Source organism: Ictalurus furcatus, chromosome 9 (genome assembly GCF_023375685.1).
Source record: "Ictalurus furcatus strain D&B chromosome 9, Billie_1.0, whole genome shotgun sequence".
NCBI classification, from domain to species: domain Eukaryota; kingdom Metazoa; phylum Chordata; class Actinopteri; order Siluriformes; family Ictaluridae; genus Ictalurus; species Ictalurus furcatus.
The window spans coordinates 26,264,471-26,282,184 of record NC_071263.1 but is presented as its reverse complement, the minus strand read 5'-3'; the positions used below and the strand labels follow the sequence as shown (position 1 = coordinate 26,282,184).

The 17,714-nt window shown below is 45.5% G+C and overlaps 1 protein-coding gene across 5 annotated transcripts in view; it reads right to left on the bottom strand.

The window, feature by feature from the left end:
* ehbp1 (EH domain binding protein 1) overlaps window positions 1–17,714 on the bottom strand; it is a 163,483-nt gene that overhangs the window by 65,298 nt on the left and 80,471 nt on the right. For all 5 annotated transcript variants that reach the window (XM_053632663.1, XM_053632664.1, XM_053632666.1 and 2 more), the window contains 5 exons: window positions 14,044–14,222; window positions 10,091–10,139; window positions 3,468–4,094; window positions 925–963; window positions 163–309 (listed from right to left, as the gene is read on the bottom strand). In XM_053632663.1, the coding sequence (XP_053488638.1) occupies window positions 163–309; window positions 925–963; window positions 3,468–4,094; window positions 10,091–10,139; window positions 14,044–14,222 (1,041 nt within the window). The remainder of the gene's footprint in view (window positions 1–162; window positions 310–924; window positions 964–3,467; window positions 4,095–10,090; window positions 10,140–14,043; window positions 14,223–17,714) is intronic.

Here is a 17,714-nt window from a genome sequence, read left to right as displayed (position 1 = left end):
TGGCTGTGAGGTAAGCTAAACGTTATTGGCAATAAAGAGGGGGAGGAGCCGTTCGATATGTCCCGCCCTGACTTCCTGTTTCAGTGTAAATTAGGTCAATTCCGCTGTACGCAGTGTCGATATCGTGTATATGCGCGGATTATTAACGAAAGACGAACTCACGTCGATGACCTGTGGTGGGCGGGCGTGTGTGGGTGAGGTGGAGCTCGGGACGGTTTTGTTCCTGGCTTTCAGGGCCGCGTCTCTGCGAGCCTGCTCCAGCAGGAGACGAGCTCGCTCCTTCAGCTCCTCCTGACGAGACTGCACTTTCTGAAAACAGAGGACAGACAGAAAGACTCGTATTTATATTTACGTCGTGTTGCTTTGGATTATCTTTGGGTTTCGACAATTCTACATGTGTCTGGAACTGTACCGGAGCCATGAGCACATGATCCGAACTACAACAGCTCACTCTGTGATGTGAAACACTTACTGACACCGGGGGCAGGGGAATTATTTAAATCCAAGCTACGAATTCTCTACAAAGCAGAATTTGGAGGTGCTGTTGGGTAATTTATTATAACGTACAGGTTGTCCCGATAGCTCCATACGTTGGTGAAATTAAGACTTTTTTTAGCACAAAAATGTATTCCAAATTTTTCCCCCACAAGTTTATATGATGTATATATTTTTTTTAAAGTTTTTTTTTAAGAACGCCTTTCGCAAAAGAAGAACGTATAGAAATCGTTCCCGTGGCGGGATCGGGTCAAAAAGACTGGAAGGGTCGAGGACCGACCGACAAGGAAGTGGACGTCTACGAACATCTGCTGATGAAGACGCGACAGACATGGTGCCGGAAGACATGGTACTACACCCCCCCCCCCCCCGGGCCCTGTGCATGGAGACTTCTGGAACACCCTGTATTATTACGCATCGTGAGCTTACCTTCTCGTTGGTGGTGGACGCAGGGACAGGCGCAGCATCCTGAAAAACGAGGACCAAACAAAAAGGTGAGTGATTTAAAAAAAAAAGAAGAAAAAAAAAAAAGAGACAAATCTTAGACAACCAAACGCACGTGGACACGACACGTGTGCGCAACCAAACGCACGTGGACACGACACGTGTGCGCAACCAAACGCACGTGGACACGACACGTGTGCGCAACCAAACGCACGTGGACACGACACGTGTGCGCAACCAAACGCACGTGGACACGACACGTGTGCACATAAAGGTGCGTGGACGTGACACGTGCGTGCACACAAATGCGCATGGAAACGACGTGCGTGTGCACACAAAGTGGACACAAAGCAAGTCCATGTGTCTTGGAAAGCTGAGTACGTCTGCAAATATAAACCTGATCAAACATGCGATTGTGTGTGTGTGTGTGTGTGTGCATGAGAGAGAGAGAGAGAGAGAGAAGACACACAGTGTGTGAGCTTTTCCATTCCTACATCACGATAATGAATCATTTTATTTGATGACTTTTACGATGCTGCGTTTGAGCGGTCCTAAGCAGTACTAGGATGTTTTTTTTCAGCCTTTGGACGAATCAGATTTAGCTACGGAGCGAGCGAACGGATAAAGAAAACGAGTTTCAGACGCGCGACTCGTGGAAAAGTTTTTGTGTGTGCGCGCGTGTGTGTGTTCTCGATGCCCTAAGTGTTGAGTTGCCTTGAGATCTGGTGAGTGTGAAGGAAGGTCATAGCACATCATCCTTCATTCTGTGAATGTGGGCGGAGTCATCCAGGACGAGACCGCGCCCCACGCGATAGAAACGTTTCATCGCAGGTTAAAAGCGATCGGCGAGAAGAACGTCGTATCGATCTCGAGTGACGAAGCGGAGCCAGACCATGCTAACAAAAATAAATAAACACCCCTACGGCAATAACACAGCCACGGGGTTGTGTTTTTTTTTTTCCTCTCTTCTCCTTTAAATTGTCACTCGTCTGTATGTGTGCATGTGAGGATAAAAAGTGTGTGTGTGTGTGTGTGAGGGAGATAAATAAGGGTATGAAGCAGGAGGCTGTAGAGATGAGGCGAGGCTGTGGAGCGTGGCGAGCTGCAGGCGGGAGGAATATTGCGCAGGCTGCATTAATCACACGTCAGCCCGGTGATGACAAAAAGCCAATCACGCTTAGTATGAGACGAAGTGACAGAGGGGGAACAGGCGGTGTGATAGCACAAACAGCTTACAGCTGCACGGCCCAACAAGGGGGGAAAAAAACGGGGAAAAAACCCCCGCTAAGGTGGGTTGACTGAGGGTGTGTACACGTATGTTTACTAGTGTGTATCCGCGCGCCATTTTTACATGCATTTTGTTCGCTTATGTGATTCATGTGTACAGACGCATGTCGTTTATTTTTTTGTCGTCGTTTCTCCATGAACGCCAAAAAAAGTTCAATATTTAAGTGGGGAAAATTCTCAGTATTCAGAGGCACTGCTAGACTACAAAAAAAAGGATATCCCCTTACCGTTAGTGTGTTATAGAGCTGGTTGTGAATGTGAAAACATCTGCAAAGTTTCAAAAATGAAAGCGCACGACAAACTGAGATATCGACTCCCGAAAGAAGGAATCGATTCTGAACAGCTGAATCGAGTCGTTAGTGATTCCAGACTTTACTTCCTGTACTAACCTACGTAGGTCTGTCACAAAAAGCCCCGCCTCTGGTCTTCATCGGCCGCTCGCTGACAGCGGTGGACCGGTCACGACAGACTGGGACAGCTGACCAATCAGAGCATGCTCTCTGAAAGGAGGAGTTTAGAACGAATCCTTTAGAACGAATCATTTAAGGAGTCGTTTGAGACACCGAGGGGGAAAAAAAAAAAGGTGATGCTGCAGTTTAAATTACGAGCACGTTAACGTGTTTCTTGACCTCGGATGCACGTCAATCTATCGTACGAGATCTTTAAAACAAAATTAGGCACGTTTCAAAACCATAATAGGTTTTGGTGCTGGATTTAATACTGCTCCTCGCTTAAGCCAAAATCACGCAAGAAATCTGAGCTTAAGTTCATCGGTCGGAATCGTGTGTACCTGGGATCCGAGCAGCGCTGATGAACGTGTGCAATTTCGGTATTAACTCACGATTACACACACGGCTCTACGCAACTCGACTCTACAGGTGTACTGTTATGTTTGTGGTTTTTATAGTTACCTTTTACCTGTGCGTGTGTCGAAGAGGTGAGCACATTTGACAGGTAAACATGACAGCTATGAGTTTTAACCTTGTTTGTATGTTTGTTTTGTGTGATCGAGGGGCGTGGCTTTACCTGCATGGGATTCTCTCTATGATTTACGTGGGGTTGTTTTTTCCCCACCTGGAATTTTCCAGAAATCCGAACTGTAACGAGCAAGACAGAGGACAGCGTGGCAAGGAAAAACTCCCCGAGAGAACACGAGGAAGGAACCTCGGGAGACTCGACGAGGAACCCGTCCTCTTCTGGGTGACGGAGGACAGAGTTAGGACAGAGGACAGAGTGTTTACCTGTGTGTGTTTGTTGGGCGTGTCCATATGGTTGGTCTGTAACGAGCTGCTCTCTTTCGTCGTGCCGTCCACTTGATTCTGTCTGGCGCTCCGCTTCGTGTTCACGTCCGTGTCTCGGTTGTAGCTGAAGCCGAGCGTTTGCGCGTGTGAAACGGAGACCTGCGGTTGCGCTCCGCCTTCGGGAGCCACCCCATCCCTCTCTTTTTCCTTCTCCCTCTCTCTCGCCGCGTCGTCGTCTTTCGGCTGCGACGCGTCGGCTCGGGAAGGATCCGTGTTCGTTTTGGTCGGCCCTGTGGACGTACAGGCAGGGGTCTCCGCGAACCCGGCGTCTTCCGCCTCCTCCCCTTCCGCATCAGGGTGGGTTTTTTGCGCCTCGTTCTGAAGCTCTGCGTAGAAGGTGTCGTGAGCCACAGAGCTCTCCGTGTCGGTGTGGAAGTCGCCTACTTTGTAGGTGCTGCGGCCGGCCTGGGCCTCGATCTGCAACACGCTCAGCTCCTGGCCGCTGAAGTGCGCGCGGATCTGGTACAGGTACGTCATCACGGTCAGCTTATCCGGGATCGCCAGCAGCACCATGTCAGCTGGCTCCAGCAGCCGAGAGATGCCCAGACTGGCGAAGCCGTCGTATGCCTGCAGCACAAATACAAACACACACATTAGTGCGATTAGTGACACACACATTACCTCCTCTGTGTAAACAACATTTTTTTTTTTTTAAGTCCTGGGTTCAGCCCTTGGTGGGGTCGCATCCGGACCACGGTACACCGGTTAACAACCGCTGATGTAGAGCTCAGGGCACTGAGGGGTAAATAGTGGGTATGGGTATAATAAGTGTGGGTTGTAGGGTGTAGGGCAAAGTGCATGACTAGATTTGGAACAAGACAAGCAGAGATCGGTGGGCGGCACGAGGCCGAGACAGCTAATGTCAAGGATGGTTCTCTCTGATAAGAGCTCGATATGAAGAAACACTAAACTAATCCCTCCTCAGCCTTATCATATACACACATCTCTGTCTCTCGCTCTCTTTTTCCACACACACACCTCTACATTCTAGCCTGTCTGTGTCTATCAAGTGTAATTACACTGATTTGTCCTGACGTGAAATACAGACAGATAATCAAATAGGTTTTTAAAAAAAAACAAAAAAAAACCTCCCAATCACTGATCAACTGATAGAGAGAGAGAGAGAGAGAGAGAGAGAGAGAGAGAGAAAGGGGAGAGAGAGAGAGGAGAAAGGGGGGGAGAGAGAAAGGGGAGAGAGTGAGTTGGGGGGGGGAGGGGAGAGAGAGAGAGAAAGGGGAGAGAGAGAGAGAAAGTGAGAGAGAAAGGGGAGAGAGAGAGAGAAAGAGGAGAGAGAGAAAGGGGAGAGAGCGAGAGAGAAAGGGGAGAGAGGAGAGAAAGAGGAGAGAGAGAAAGGGGAGAGAGAGTGAGCCAGAGAAAGGGGAGAGAGAGAGAGAGAAAGGGGGGAGAGAGAGAAAGGCGGGGGGGGAGAGAGAGAGTGAGACAGAGAAAGGGGAGAGAGAGATAGAGATAGAGAGAGAGAGAGAGAGAGAGAGAGAGAGAGAGAGAAAGGGGAGAGAGAGGAGAGAGAGATAGAGAGAGTGAGAGAGAAAGGGGAGAGAGAGGAGAGAGAGAAAGAAAGGGGAGAGAGAGGAGAAAGAGAGAAAGAAAGGGGAGAGAGAGGAGAGAGAGATAGAGAGAGTGAGAGAGAAAGGGGGAAAGAGAGAGAGAAAGGAGCAGGAATGCTAGAAATAGAAGAAAATCACTTTGGTCAACTTTTCGTCGTTCTCTTACGCCCCTTTACCCTGCTGTCTTGAGAAGAACGGACAAAATTCGAATTTTATTGTACGCGACAATACAGATCTTGAATCTGGATGGGTTTCGAGGTGAAATACGCCTTTAAATTGCTTGTCTTTTTGTCCTGTCGCTTGCTTTATCAAGCCTTGTATCAGCAGCTCGGTTAATTCCGGGTTGCTGACAAGAGACAGCCATTGTCTCCACATCTCTCCTGCTTTCCCATCTGAGTTTATCAGGCTTCTCTCTCCAATGGTGTGTGTGTGTGTGTGTGTGTGTGTGTGTGTGTGTGTGTGCGCACAATCAAAACTAAGCTCTTTCTCAATTTACAATTAATTACAACTTTCTCCCTGATCCCTGATCAGGATGCACGTCCTTTGTGGATGGGAGGAAAGAGGAACAAAAAGGGAGACGAGTGAAGAAGTCTGAAGCTGCCGGTTGCTGTTTTAGGTTTCATTTAGTTTTTAAGGCTAAAAGGACGATCGAGTGTGGGGGGGTGGGGGGGTGGGGGGGGTAGAGGTGGGAGGAGGGTTAACGACTGACTGGATTGCTAACACTAATTCGCGGTGCTTAAGTGCGCTTGCTTTGTTCTTCTCTGAGAAACGTTGAAGACGCACGGAACGTCCCGGTGAAGTGCCTGAATGACGCTGTGCGTTTCCGATATGTATATGTTGATGCGATTTCCACTGAGACAGGAAGTCAGGGCGGGACGTATAGACTGGCCCCTCCCACCTTTTAAACAGCCAATCGCGTTTCGACTTACCTCACAGCCCGGGCTAAGCCGTACTCGACAGTTCGTACCGATTCGTTTTTATAAGGTCCGGCGGCGGGACGCTTCAGATTCTAGAGAGCGTTTGATCGGACAGAAAATCTGACGAGAAGCTGAAGTGCAGAATGATGTCATTAAAACTGCTGATCCGTATTGGTGGGCGAGACAGACTGTACACTTTGAATGTGTATATCTATGTCTAAATGTGAATTGTGTCATTGTTTTGGCACGCACTAGCTTATACAGGCTGACATTCATACTAAAAAGCCACAAATCCTCCATTTTGAGTTCACGGGAAGTTTAACATTCTGATGCTAAAACAGCTGGGCTTGCATTTTGCTGCGCATTTACCCCGTGTGTGTGTGTGTGTGTGTGTTATATCCATTTAATCATTCCTACACAATCTTACACTACACACATCCTGTGACACTGTACACTGAAAGTACAAGTTTTAATAACAGCAGATGAGTCTGGAATGATTTTGCGCGGGGGTTTTGAAAACTCTAATATTAACTAACACTGCCTGGAAGCCCCGCCCACTTCTCCAAATCTCCCCTGATCTCGACTCGATTCGTTTTCGGTCACGGTAAATGGACAATGTTTCGAGTTCGTTAACGCGAAAGTATACGTACAGGTAGAGATCTGTAGCATCAGTTAACTGTATTTATCAAAAACATTCCGATTCTAGGATAAAAAGGAAAAACATTTTGATCTAAAACTATTAAATACACCGCCCCCCCCCCCAGCTGATTAAATTATCACACCAGTGAGTGTGCTATCGCTTGTATACAACAGATCTATACACAAAAAAAAAATGACATGGAGTAACTGATATTTCAGACACATTATGGCCAAATATTTTTGTTTATTATTTTCGCGCCAGGAACCGAAACGGTTCCCAAAGAGGCCGAGGCTGGACAGAGCATTGTTGTGTTGCCGTGCCAACGAACAGACGGAGCGAGTGTAGTAACGATCTCGGGGTGACTATCGGCACTCTCGGAACGCTGCTCGATCAAATTAGTGCACATCTTTATCACTGATAAAAAAAAAAAACAAAAAGCAAATCCGATCTAGACAGCAAGCTAGGCTAGATAGTTAGCTGATGCTCCGTAGGCAGCACTGTTTCTAGCAGAAGCGTGAACGCATCCTTGAGTTCTGTCCATTTCCACCAGGAAGAGCTCGACACGCCACAATCAGAGACATCAGAGAAAAACCGAACTCCTGAGAGCAGATTTTGTGTGAATGAAGGAGTCGGTTATTTTATCACATTACACACACGGTGCTGGTTTGAAAGGTTTGCATGTCTAAATACACTTTTACAAATCAAACCTTTCCATACACGCCCACCTTCTGATTTGAGTAAGATGTTCTCCTACAACACCGGTCTTTTCACCACACACACACACACACACTGCAAGAAAGTGTGTGCTGAAAAGCATTTCGTTTGTGAATGACATTGTTGAATGATTGACAGGCATCCATCATGGTCAATCACACACATGTCCAGAGGCTTTCCTCTCTTCCTGCAAGGTTAGACAGAAACGTAAGAAAGCATGAGCGCTCCCACACACACACACACACACAAAGAGGATCATGTGTCATGGGAAATTAGTCTAACTCACACTCTCTCATTACATAAAACACAGATGAATGGGAATAAAATACTTATAACCAAGCCATTCTGTGTGTGTGTGTGTGTGTGTGTGTGTGTACCCCCTTATTGATTGTTCTTATCGGTCATATTTCAATGGACACTATTGCAATCATGGCTTAGCCGCAGGGGTTATTGTATCAAATGGAAATGAGTGAGTGTGTGAGTGTGTGTGTGAGAGAGAGAGAGAGAGAGAGAGAGAGAGAGAGAGAGAGAGAGAGAGAGGTCCTTAACCTTAGTTGCTGTCACCTGTGACTCTATCCTTAACCAACTTTATCTCTCTCTCACACTCTCACACACACACACACACACACACACACACACCCTGTCATTCAGAGCAGGAATTAATAGCTTAATTGGGTGGGAGGAGGGAGATTGGAAACTACCACCTGCTCCTGCAGCCCCGTCTCCTTCCACTGTCCATTGTTAACGGCACAGCGTTCATTCCACACCAGGGCCGCAGGGGTTATCAGTCACACAGACACAACCAGGGATTCTTTGTGTGTGTGTGTGTGTGTGTGTGTGTGTGTGTGTGTGTGTGTGTGTGTGTGTGTGTGTGTGTGTGTGTGTGTGTGTGTGTGTGCACTTGGGATGGGATAGAGGTATGAGCAGGAAATCATTTTGCAGGAAGTAGGTGCTTGAATTCAGTATATCCAGAAAGGCCTCAGGGAACTGCACGTGCATGTGTGTGTATATTATTTATATATATATATATATATATATATATATATATATAAAAAAGAGAGACAGAGAGAGAGAAAGAGAGACTTTTATTTTGCATTCTTTAATTCTTTGTGGGGACAAAAGGTAAGAAATACACTGCGACCCACCACAAAGTGACCTTGTTAAATTAGTAACACTGTCTAATCACAAATACACTGTCTAATCACAACTACACTCAAATACACGGTCTAATCACAACTACACTCAAATACACTGTCTAATCACAACTACACTCAAATACACAGTCTAATCACAACTACACTCAAATACACGGTCTAATCACAACTACACTCAAATACACTGTCTAATCACAACTACACTCAAATACACAGTCTAATCACAACTACACTCAAATACACTGTCTAATCACAACTACACTCAAATACACTGTCTAATCACAACTACACTCAAATACACTGTCTAATCACAAATAAACTCAAATACACTGTCTAATCACAAATAAACTCAAATACACTGTCTAATCACAACTACACTCAAATACACTGTCTAATCACAACTACACTCAAATACACTGTCTAATCACAACTACACTCAAATACACTGTCTAATCACAAATACACTTTCTAATCACAAATACACTGTCTAATCACAACTACACTCAAGTACATGATCTAATCACAACTACACTCAAATACATGGTCTAATCACAACTACACTCAAATACACAGTCTAATCACAACTACACTCAAATACACAGTCTAATCACAACTACACTCAAATACACTGTCTAATCACAAATACACTTTCTAATCACAAATACACTGTCTAATCACAACTACACTCAAGTACATGGTCTAATCACAACTACACTCAAATACATGGTCTAATCACAACTACACTCAAATACACAGTCTAATCACAACTACACTCAAATACACAGTCTAATCACAACTACACTCAAATACACTGTCTAATCACAACTACACTCAAATACACTGTCTAATCACAACTACACTCAAATACACGGTCTAATCACAAATACAAATACTAAAAAGTAATCCAGCACTAAAACACAAATACACACCATCACAAATACAGACTGTCTAATCACAACTGCACTCGGTCTAATCACATTCAAAGAGCTTTTCACATTTCTTCAGTTTTACGCTCTCACACTCTCTATGCTTCTCACAGAGTCGCAACTGGATTACAGTTAAGGTACACCCTAGCCCCCTGACCCCAACATACACACACACACACACACACACACACACACACACACACACACCAATCTCTCTTAAATCCACAAAAGGGGGAAAAGAAGTGTGCTCCTGGGATTAGAATATGTTTTAACACACCATGTACATCATCCCTTTCCACTTCTTCACTCTCCACCTCTCTCTCTCTCTCTCAAAAAAAGGAGGGATGTTCAGTTTATTCGCAGCATGTTTTTGAATTATGATGCTATCTTACAGTTCCCAGGTGACTTTCCTCCTCTCTCTGTCACACACTCACAACCAACATACACACTTTCTATCAAGCTGCCTTCTGAAAGTGGCAATTAGAAAGCTCTGGGTCGGAGCAAGGGAGCTTTAAAACAAACAAAAAAAAAAAACGTCACCTGTGAGGAGGATTACGGACACACACACACACACACACACCCAGAGTGTACACACATGCATTAGTGTGTTAATGGGGGGAAAGTGTGAGAGCTGACGCAGTGTTTACCTTTTTGTTGTTTTCTTTAATGTCTTGAGGATTCAGAGACTTGTAGTCACTAGGGGAGAAAGACCGAGAGAGAGAGAGAGAGAGAGAGAGAGAGAGAGAGAGAGAGAGAGAGGGAGAGAGAGAGAACAGCAGGATATGCATCATTAGTAATAGTAGTAGAATTGCGCACCAAAGTACTTGCATCACACAGTTTCAACTGGTATCAGACGGAAATCCAATCCCCATCTCCGTGTTTAATTACACATATGAGCAGGTGTACAGTATAACAAGTGGCTTTCATGGCCTTTGGCGTAAAAGACTATTCCCCTGAACATCATTTCTGAATTATGCGTCGGGTCCAGCACGAAAACATTCTCGGGTAATAATACAGCGTTTCAGGCCCGATTAACGCTCTATATGTAATCTACCTATGTGCAGATAACCTAGAAGGAGGATGAAGGACATTAGACAGATCAGCAGCCCAGCGTGTTTAGCTCGCCAGACGTCTTCTGTTATGCTAGCTACCGCTTTTTAGCCACGCCGGTAAGGTCAGGTACGTTTCTGTGCAAGCGAAACATGGGACCGGTGTCTTACCGGTAGAAATTCTCCCCACAATGAGAATTAGTCTTCCCAGTCGATGGCGTATTTCAGCGTGCGACCCGTCTGCAGCTCAAACGAGGAACGTGACTCCGAGGACGAGTTTAACGGCTAAACGTGGAGCTGCCTTCTATATCTGGAACCGGTTCGCTTACAGAAAATCGGACGTCCGGGCAAACGACCGTGATATGGCGAAGTCTGCCGGGGTACGGACGGTGGAAACGCCTCCGATGTGTTCCGCCATCTCAAACGCAAACCCGAGGATGACGAAAGTCTGAAGACGTGCGAGGAGACTCCAACGACACCAACGTCAAATCGGGCCTGAAGTTAAGACCAGTCGGAAGAAAAACAGTCGGCGCGTTTGATAACCGCACTCCTTCTGATAAGCGATGGAGAGAACTGACGGAGGAAGTGGAGTCTTGTATGCCGCCGTTCCAAACTGTCGAGGAGGGACGATTCGAAAGATAGGACGTGCTTTGACGACGGACACGTGGAGCGTCTGAGCCGAGCGTCTGAGCCGTACGTCAGCCTCGCGGTCCACTTCATGACGACTGACTGGGGTTTGAACAGCTGTTGCGAGGGGCTTGAAGCAGTTTGAAGAATGGGATTTAGACGAGGAGAAACGAGCAGCTATCGCGTGTGACCTAAAACGGTAGTGAAGGGTGCTAGAGTGATATCGTCACGGATATCATTATCGCGATAAACACCACAAAATATCGTGATAAAGTTTTACGTCCGTATCGTGCATGCCTAGGGACGGGGCAGCGCTTCACTGATAAACGTGAATAAATACTCCCCCCCGTCCATGTATACAAAACATTTTCATTTTGTTTACTGGTGATTGGATAACAGATGAGTGATAGATGAGACAAATTCTTTATTTTTCTCCACATTTTATAATAATAATAATATTAAAGTCATCGAAACTCTGGAGTAACACAAATGGAGCTACGGGAATTATGTCGTGATAAAAACTCCAAAATAAATCAAAATAATTTAGCATTTTATCATCTTCAAAGTAGACGTGCTTTTCGCCTAGAAATTCCCAGAAACGTATTCTTGGCGTTTTTCTCGTCCGATTTCTTGAGGAATTTCCCTGAGATGCTTTTTAAACGGTATTAAAGGAGTTCCCACCGACGCCGGACTCTCATCGGCCGCTTTACTGAAAATATCTCCCTCCGAGTCGTCCGTTTAAATAAAGATTTTCCGTGTAAATAAAACGTTCGTTTTCTAATGAAAGAAACGAACACGTCGTCGCGATTATATTTTTGCCTACGACCCCGATTTCACACGTTTAATCTCACGCCTTCAGATCGAAAGCGTTTTAACATCCTTTAAACCTTTCAGTCGAGCGTCCACGAACTTTTTTGCCCGGTAGTGTGTGTATTCCAGAAGTAGCAGGGCAACAGATTTCAAACAAATGTGAAATTTCAGGACAAAATAATGATAAACAAACATCTGTAAAGTTGTAAAACAATGAAATTACGTACGATAATTAAATATGTAGCTTATATTCTGTAGCATAAACTGTAAGAGCTCCCTATGGCACATGGAAGAGAGAGACAGTCCAAGGGGGTTGTGTAAGAGTGTGTGTGGGGAGATGGACACGTGTTAGGATCGCTTGTGTAAATGTTGTAATTAAGGCGGATTTGAGGCGTGCTGATGAGAGCAGTTTCGCCATCGCTCGCAAATTCAACAGAGGGATTACATTCACCGTCTCTCTCACGCTGCGCCTGCCCCTTACAGAGACGAGCTGTACAAGTGTCTTCATGTATTCATAGTGCGGTACGGTGTGTGTGTGTGTGTGTGTGTGTGTGTGTGAGAGAGAGAGAGAAAGGTAATCCTTTTCAGTCTGATGAGTGATCGGAATCTTCCCAAAAACACACACGTGTGTGTGTATCAGTAATATGGGTGAACTGTAGGGTCGCACATGCAATTAACTAGCAGGTGGAATCAGGAAAATAATCAGCTAATAAGTATTCTCAGTAAATAAGATGCGTGTGTGTGTGTGTGTGTGTGTGTGTGAGAGAGAGAGCGCATGTGTGTGCACATATATCCCTCGGTAAAATATTCTAATGTGCGTTTCCACACAGGTGTCAGTAACTTTTGGGGAAGCCGGGAGCGTTTGGTTGTTTGAGAGCACTGTGGGAACTCGGACCCGTGCGCACGTACAGTAGAGCAAGTGACGCAAACTGGACGCAAACATTTCACTCCGGTGAAAAAGGGCTCAGGATTGACGTTTCGCGTCGCGGTGTGAATGGGTTAGTATTCAGGCGATTTTTCAAACCAGCACTGCGTGAAATTTCTTGCTTTCGCCTTTTAAAAAAAAAAAAAAAAAAAAAAAAAAAAAAAAATCTTACCTACGCTGCAAACAAATCTAGTTCTTCTTCTTACTTATTAGTATCTGTGGAATATCTTTAAAATAGCCTTCGAACAGGAAGGAAGCGATCGAAGAAGAACTGTGCGACATCTGACCAGTTCCCGAAATCAGATCAGTTCCTCTGCTGGTTAGGATAAATCATTTCATAAACATTCGACAAACATTAAACCACTCGTTCATGAGAGGTCACGCTACGGAGAAACCATCTTTAGACATTCCAGTCTCGGTTTTTGAAAACGGTGGCATTTGACCAATCGGAGGTGCTCAGGTTCACACGTTCCTCCATAACAGCTCCTGGTGCAGGAATCAGTACTATGGAAAAGGAACTAAAAGGTTCCTGGAAGATAAATCAGCCCTGGGTCATCTGGTGGAGATGCACACAAAGATCAGGAGTTCATTTTTAAGAGAGAGAGAGAGAGAGAGAGAGCGAGAGAGAGAAAGAGAGAGAGTGAGAGAGAGCAAGCGAGCGCGAGAGAGAGAGTGAGAGAGAGAGAGTGCGAGAGTGAGAGAGAGCGAGCGAGCGCGAGAGAGAGAGAGTGCGAGAGAGTGCGAGAGAGAGCGCGAGCGTGAGAGTGAGTGAGAGAGAGAGAGCACGAGAGCAACCGTGAGAGAGTGAGAGAGTGAGTGAGGGAGGGCAAGAGAGAGTGAGAGAGAGTGAGAGAGAGAGCAAGAGTGAGAGCGACCGTGAGAGAGTGAGAGTGAGAGAGTGAGTGAGGGAGAGCGAGAGTGAGAGAGATAGAGCGAGAGAGAGCGTGAGGGAGAGAGAGTGAGAGCGAGAGAGAGTGAGAGCGAGAGGGAGAGTGAGTGAGAGCGAGAGAGAGCGAGAGAGAGTGAGAGAGAGTGAGAGCGAGAGTGTGAGGGAGAGCGAGAGTGTGTCACAAAAATACTATTTTGTCAGTAATATAGCTGAAATCATTATATATGTGTTTGCCCCGGGGTTGAAGGTGTGTGTGTGTGTGTGTGTGTGTGTGTGAGTGAGAGAGATTGATTCTCTTACATGAGATCTGGTCTGAAGTGGTGGAGCAGGGCGCAGAAGGCGAGGCCGTTCCTCCATGATGTTGTGAAGTTGGTGATCTTAACGCCGCGGTAGTTCTTGGTCACCTCTCGGCACCAGACGAGCAGAGAATGACTGGCATTCGGCCTTCCTCCCAAAACTGGACTGGGCACCGGACTCTCCTACACACACACACACACACACACACAAACAAACAAACAGACAGAGATTAAAACAACAACAACAACAAATCCCACACACGCTCCTTCAAAGGTGTCCAAATTAAGAAGGGTTTATCACTGAGATTTATCATACAGCTGATTGACACAATGTTAATAGAAACCTCATCTTTATCATTTAGACAAATCCCCCACGCCCACTCCACCCCACCCACACACACACTTCAGTATCTTGACCATCCAATCTGATCCATCTCTCTCCAATTAGCTCTATAAGCTTAGCTTGCCCTCTCCAAATGAGATGCGCACACACACACACACACACACACACACACACACACTCTTCCACGCTCTCCTTAATGAAAACACGAGGTCTGACCATGCCTAATGCAAACACATTATTAATTAACGCTGCTGCGTTTGAAGTCTTATCGGCTCGGCGGAGAGGATGGGAATCTCGTGGAAAATGGGATAGGCGAAATCCTGCAAAATCCCAAATCAGAGAGCTCGGCGAGAGCGGCCCCGGCTCTGACCTAATCCCGTTAGACGGTCAAAAAGTGGCGTCACGGATCCGGCCTGGCCAGAAAATCATACCGCGACACACACAGGAAGAAATGCAGGTCAAGACAAAACTCGTGTGAATGTGGTTCGGTGTCTAAATATAAATCTAACACAAACAACCGACGACACTTCCGGAAGGAACAGGAGCCTTATTTGTAAGTATCTGCGTGCGTGCGTGCGTGCGTGCGTGCGTGTGTGTGTGTGTGTGTGTGTGTGTGTGTGTGTGGAGTGACACACTGCTGGGGCTCCAAACACACACGCCAGACATGAATCATTTTCAGTGTTCTGAATGTGTACAACAGATGAAGAACGCCCCCCTTTGGACAGGATGTGCTACTGCAGGAACAAACACACACACACACACACACACACACACACACACACACAGGAAAGAGAAGGAAAAACCTGAACCCACTGACGCACGCGGCTCTGAGCAGATCAACACTTGGAGAAAATCTTTAGGCTCTGTATATAAACTGAAGAGAAAGTTCTTCGTGTTCGTAAAGAAAAGACCGTCTTATCTTTACCGTCATAACCTCAACGTCTTTGTCTTTATGCCGGAGAAGAAAAGGTCTTTTTCGTCTTCACAGTCAAGCCTCATTTCAGCAGAGAGGTCTTTATCTGTAGTCGCTAGTAAAGAGGGAAACCTCACGTTAATAACGGTTCAATCTTCACGATCAGAACGTGTGTGTGGTGGCCCGGGAAAACCCTTCGCGTGACATTGTTCCGCAGCGATGTTTGAGACGTTTTCGCCGTGCTCATGATCGAAGACGACTTTGGCTTAATGTGGACGTTGTCTCAAACATATAAACACAGGATGGAGATTTTAAGCGTGGGAATTTATCCCTATTGAGCGAGACGGTGGTGACGGTGGTGAGGGAAAAACTCCCTGAGATGATATGAGGAAGAAACCTTGAGAGGAACCGGACTCAGAAGGGAACCCGTCCTCATCTGGGTCACGACGGATCGTGTGAACGTAAAGGAAAGGTCATGATGGGTTTTATATGAAGTCTGTTTGTTGAACTGATCCACTGTTCACTAGAGGAGACCTGAGTGTAAAACTGCATGCGGTAATCGCAGTCCCAAGGCCATCGCAGCAACCGTCGTCCCAGCAACCACAGCGAGAACGTCCACACGGGACTGAAGTCCAGAACCATCTCCGAGCGGTACCATCATCAGAAATCTCCAGGCTGTAGCCTCCAGCTGATGACAGAACTCCCAGCTCCTCCGAATATTGCGGAGTTTGCTTGATTTTGCGCCGATTCCTGCGATCTCTAAAGACGCTGCGTCTAACTCTACTTTTATAATCCGATCTATTGACGGAAACACAACATTACAGACAAACTATAAATAATAATAATTACTATTATTATTATTTTTTTTAAAAGTCGTGTTTGTTGAACTACCTCCTTACACATCGTCTTTGAAGGAAGAGATTCTAGGTTGAGATCAGAACGTGATTGAAAACATTTCCATGTCATTTGAGTGAAATATTTATGAAGTATATGCGCTTTCTGAAAGTTCAGAGGTCAAATTTTTGTTACAGACAGGAAGTTAAAAAAAAAAAAAAAAAAAACATCACGTTTGGCTACTTTTCAGAAGTCAGCCACATACGCGAAGTCTTTCCATTCGTAAAGAGCGAGTATATGCGGTTTTTTTTAAAAAAAAAAAAAAAGGTTATGACGACGTTGTAGGTCACATGACAATGCCAACACGGCGGATGTAGCACCTGCATGTCCAGATTGTATTCCCACTACACACGTCCTGAATACTGATCAGCGCCTACTGTATCAACGGCCAAGCGGTAGGTACTGCCACAACGTGCAATTCCGGATGCACGGCTTGTCTACGAGTAACACGGTGCATTATGGGTATCCTGTAGCCATATATATATATATATATATATTATATATTATAGTGCAATTGTGGGATCTCAATCTATTCCTCCAGACATGAATCCAAAATGGCAGATTTCCAAAAAACTAGTGATTAGGGAACGGATTAGCGTTTAGGACACACACAAAATAAACAGATTTTGTTTCCTTTCTATGGAAATATTTCCATTAATAAAAGTGTAAAGTTGAATGTGTGTGTGTGTGTGTGTGTGTGTGTGTGTGTGTGTGCGAGAGAGTGTGTCTTGAGCCCCTAAGCTATCTCACTTGACTTTTCCTTTCCACTTTCCACCAACATTATTAACCTTTTGAGAGTATGACTCACACACACACACACACACAAATTCACAGTAAGAACATAAACATGAGCAATAAGAGAAGGACAGGAGAGAGAAAGACAGACAAACACTAAATCCGTCACAAGTTTTCTCCCCAAAATTACACAGGGTTTAATTAACTGAAAACTGTTTACTAAAAAAAAATTAATGATTTTCTGGGACCCAGGAGGAAAGCAGCAAATGGTACACTCAACCTGAAAGTAATTAATAAATGCAGCATTCTTTAACCAAACACACACACACACACACACACACACACACCCTCCTGAGCCAGCTACCTGAGGCTCTTCTGGCGCTTTCAGCCATGTTGTTGAAAGTACATGTTTAATTCCGTGCCTGTAATTATCCACCGTTTCAGGCCAGGTGCTATTAAAGCAATTAAGAAGTGACAGGAGTTTTAATGGTGGCGGCACCGGGGCTACCGCATGCACGCGCGCACACACACACACACACACACCCACCCCCTCATACCTGAGCCTCAGGTGGAGTTCTGAATGACTTTGTTTTTTTGCGAGGATTTGTGAATGACACTGTTTTGACACGTGCACCTACTTGTTCAACACGATACGTCTGTACGCTGTAAGCTAACCTGCACCAGATAGTTTAGATTATTACTTCCACATGCGCTGCTCAAGGCATCACTCATATGAGGCTGTGAACAACTTGTGTCAGGGTAGAATCTTAAATTAAATAAATAAGTAAAT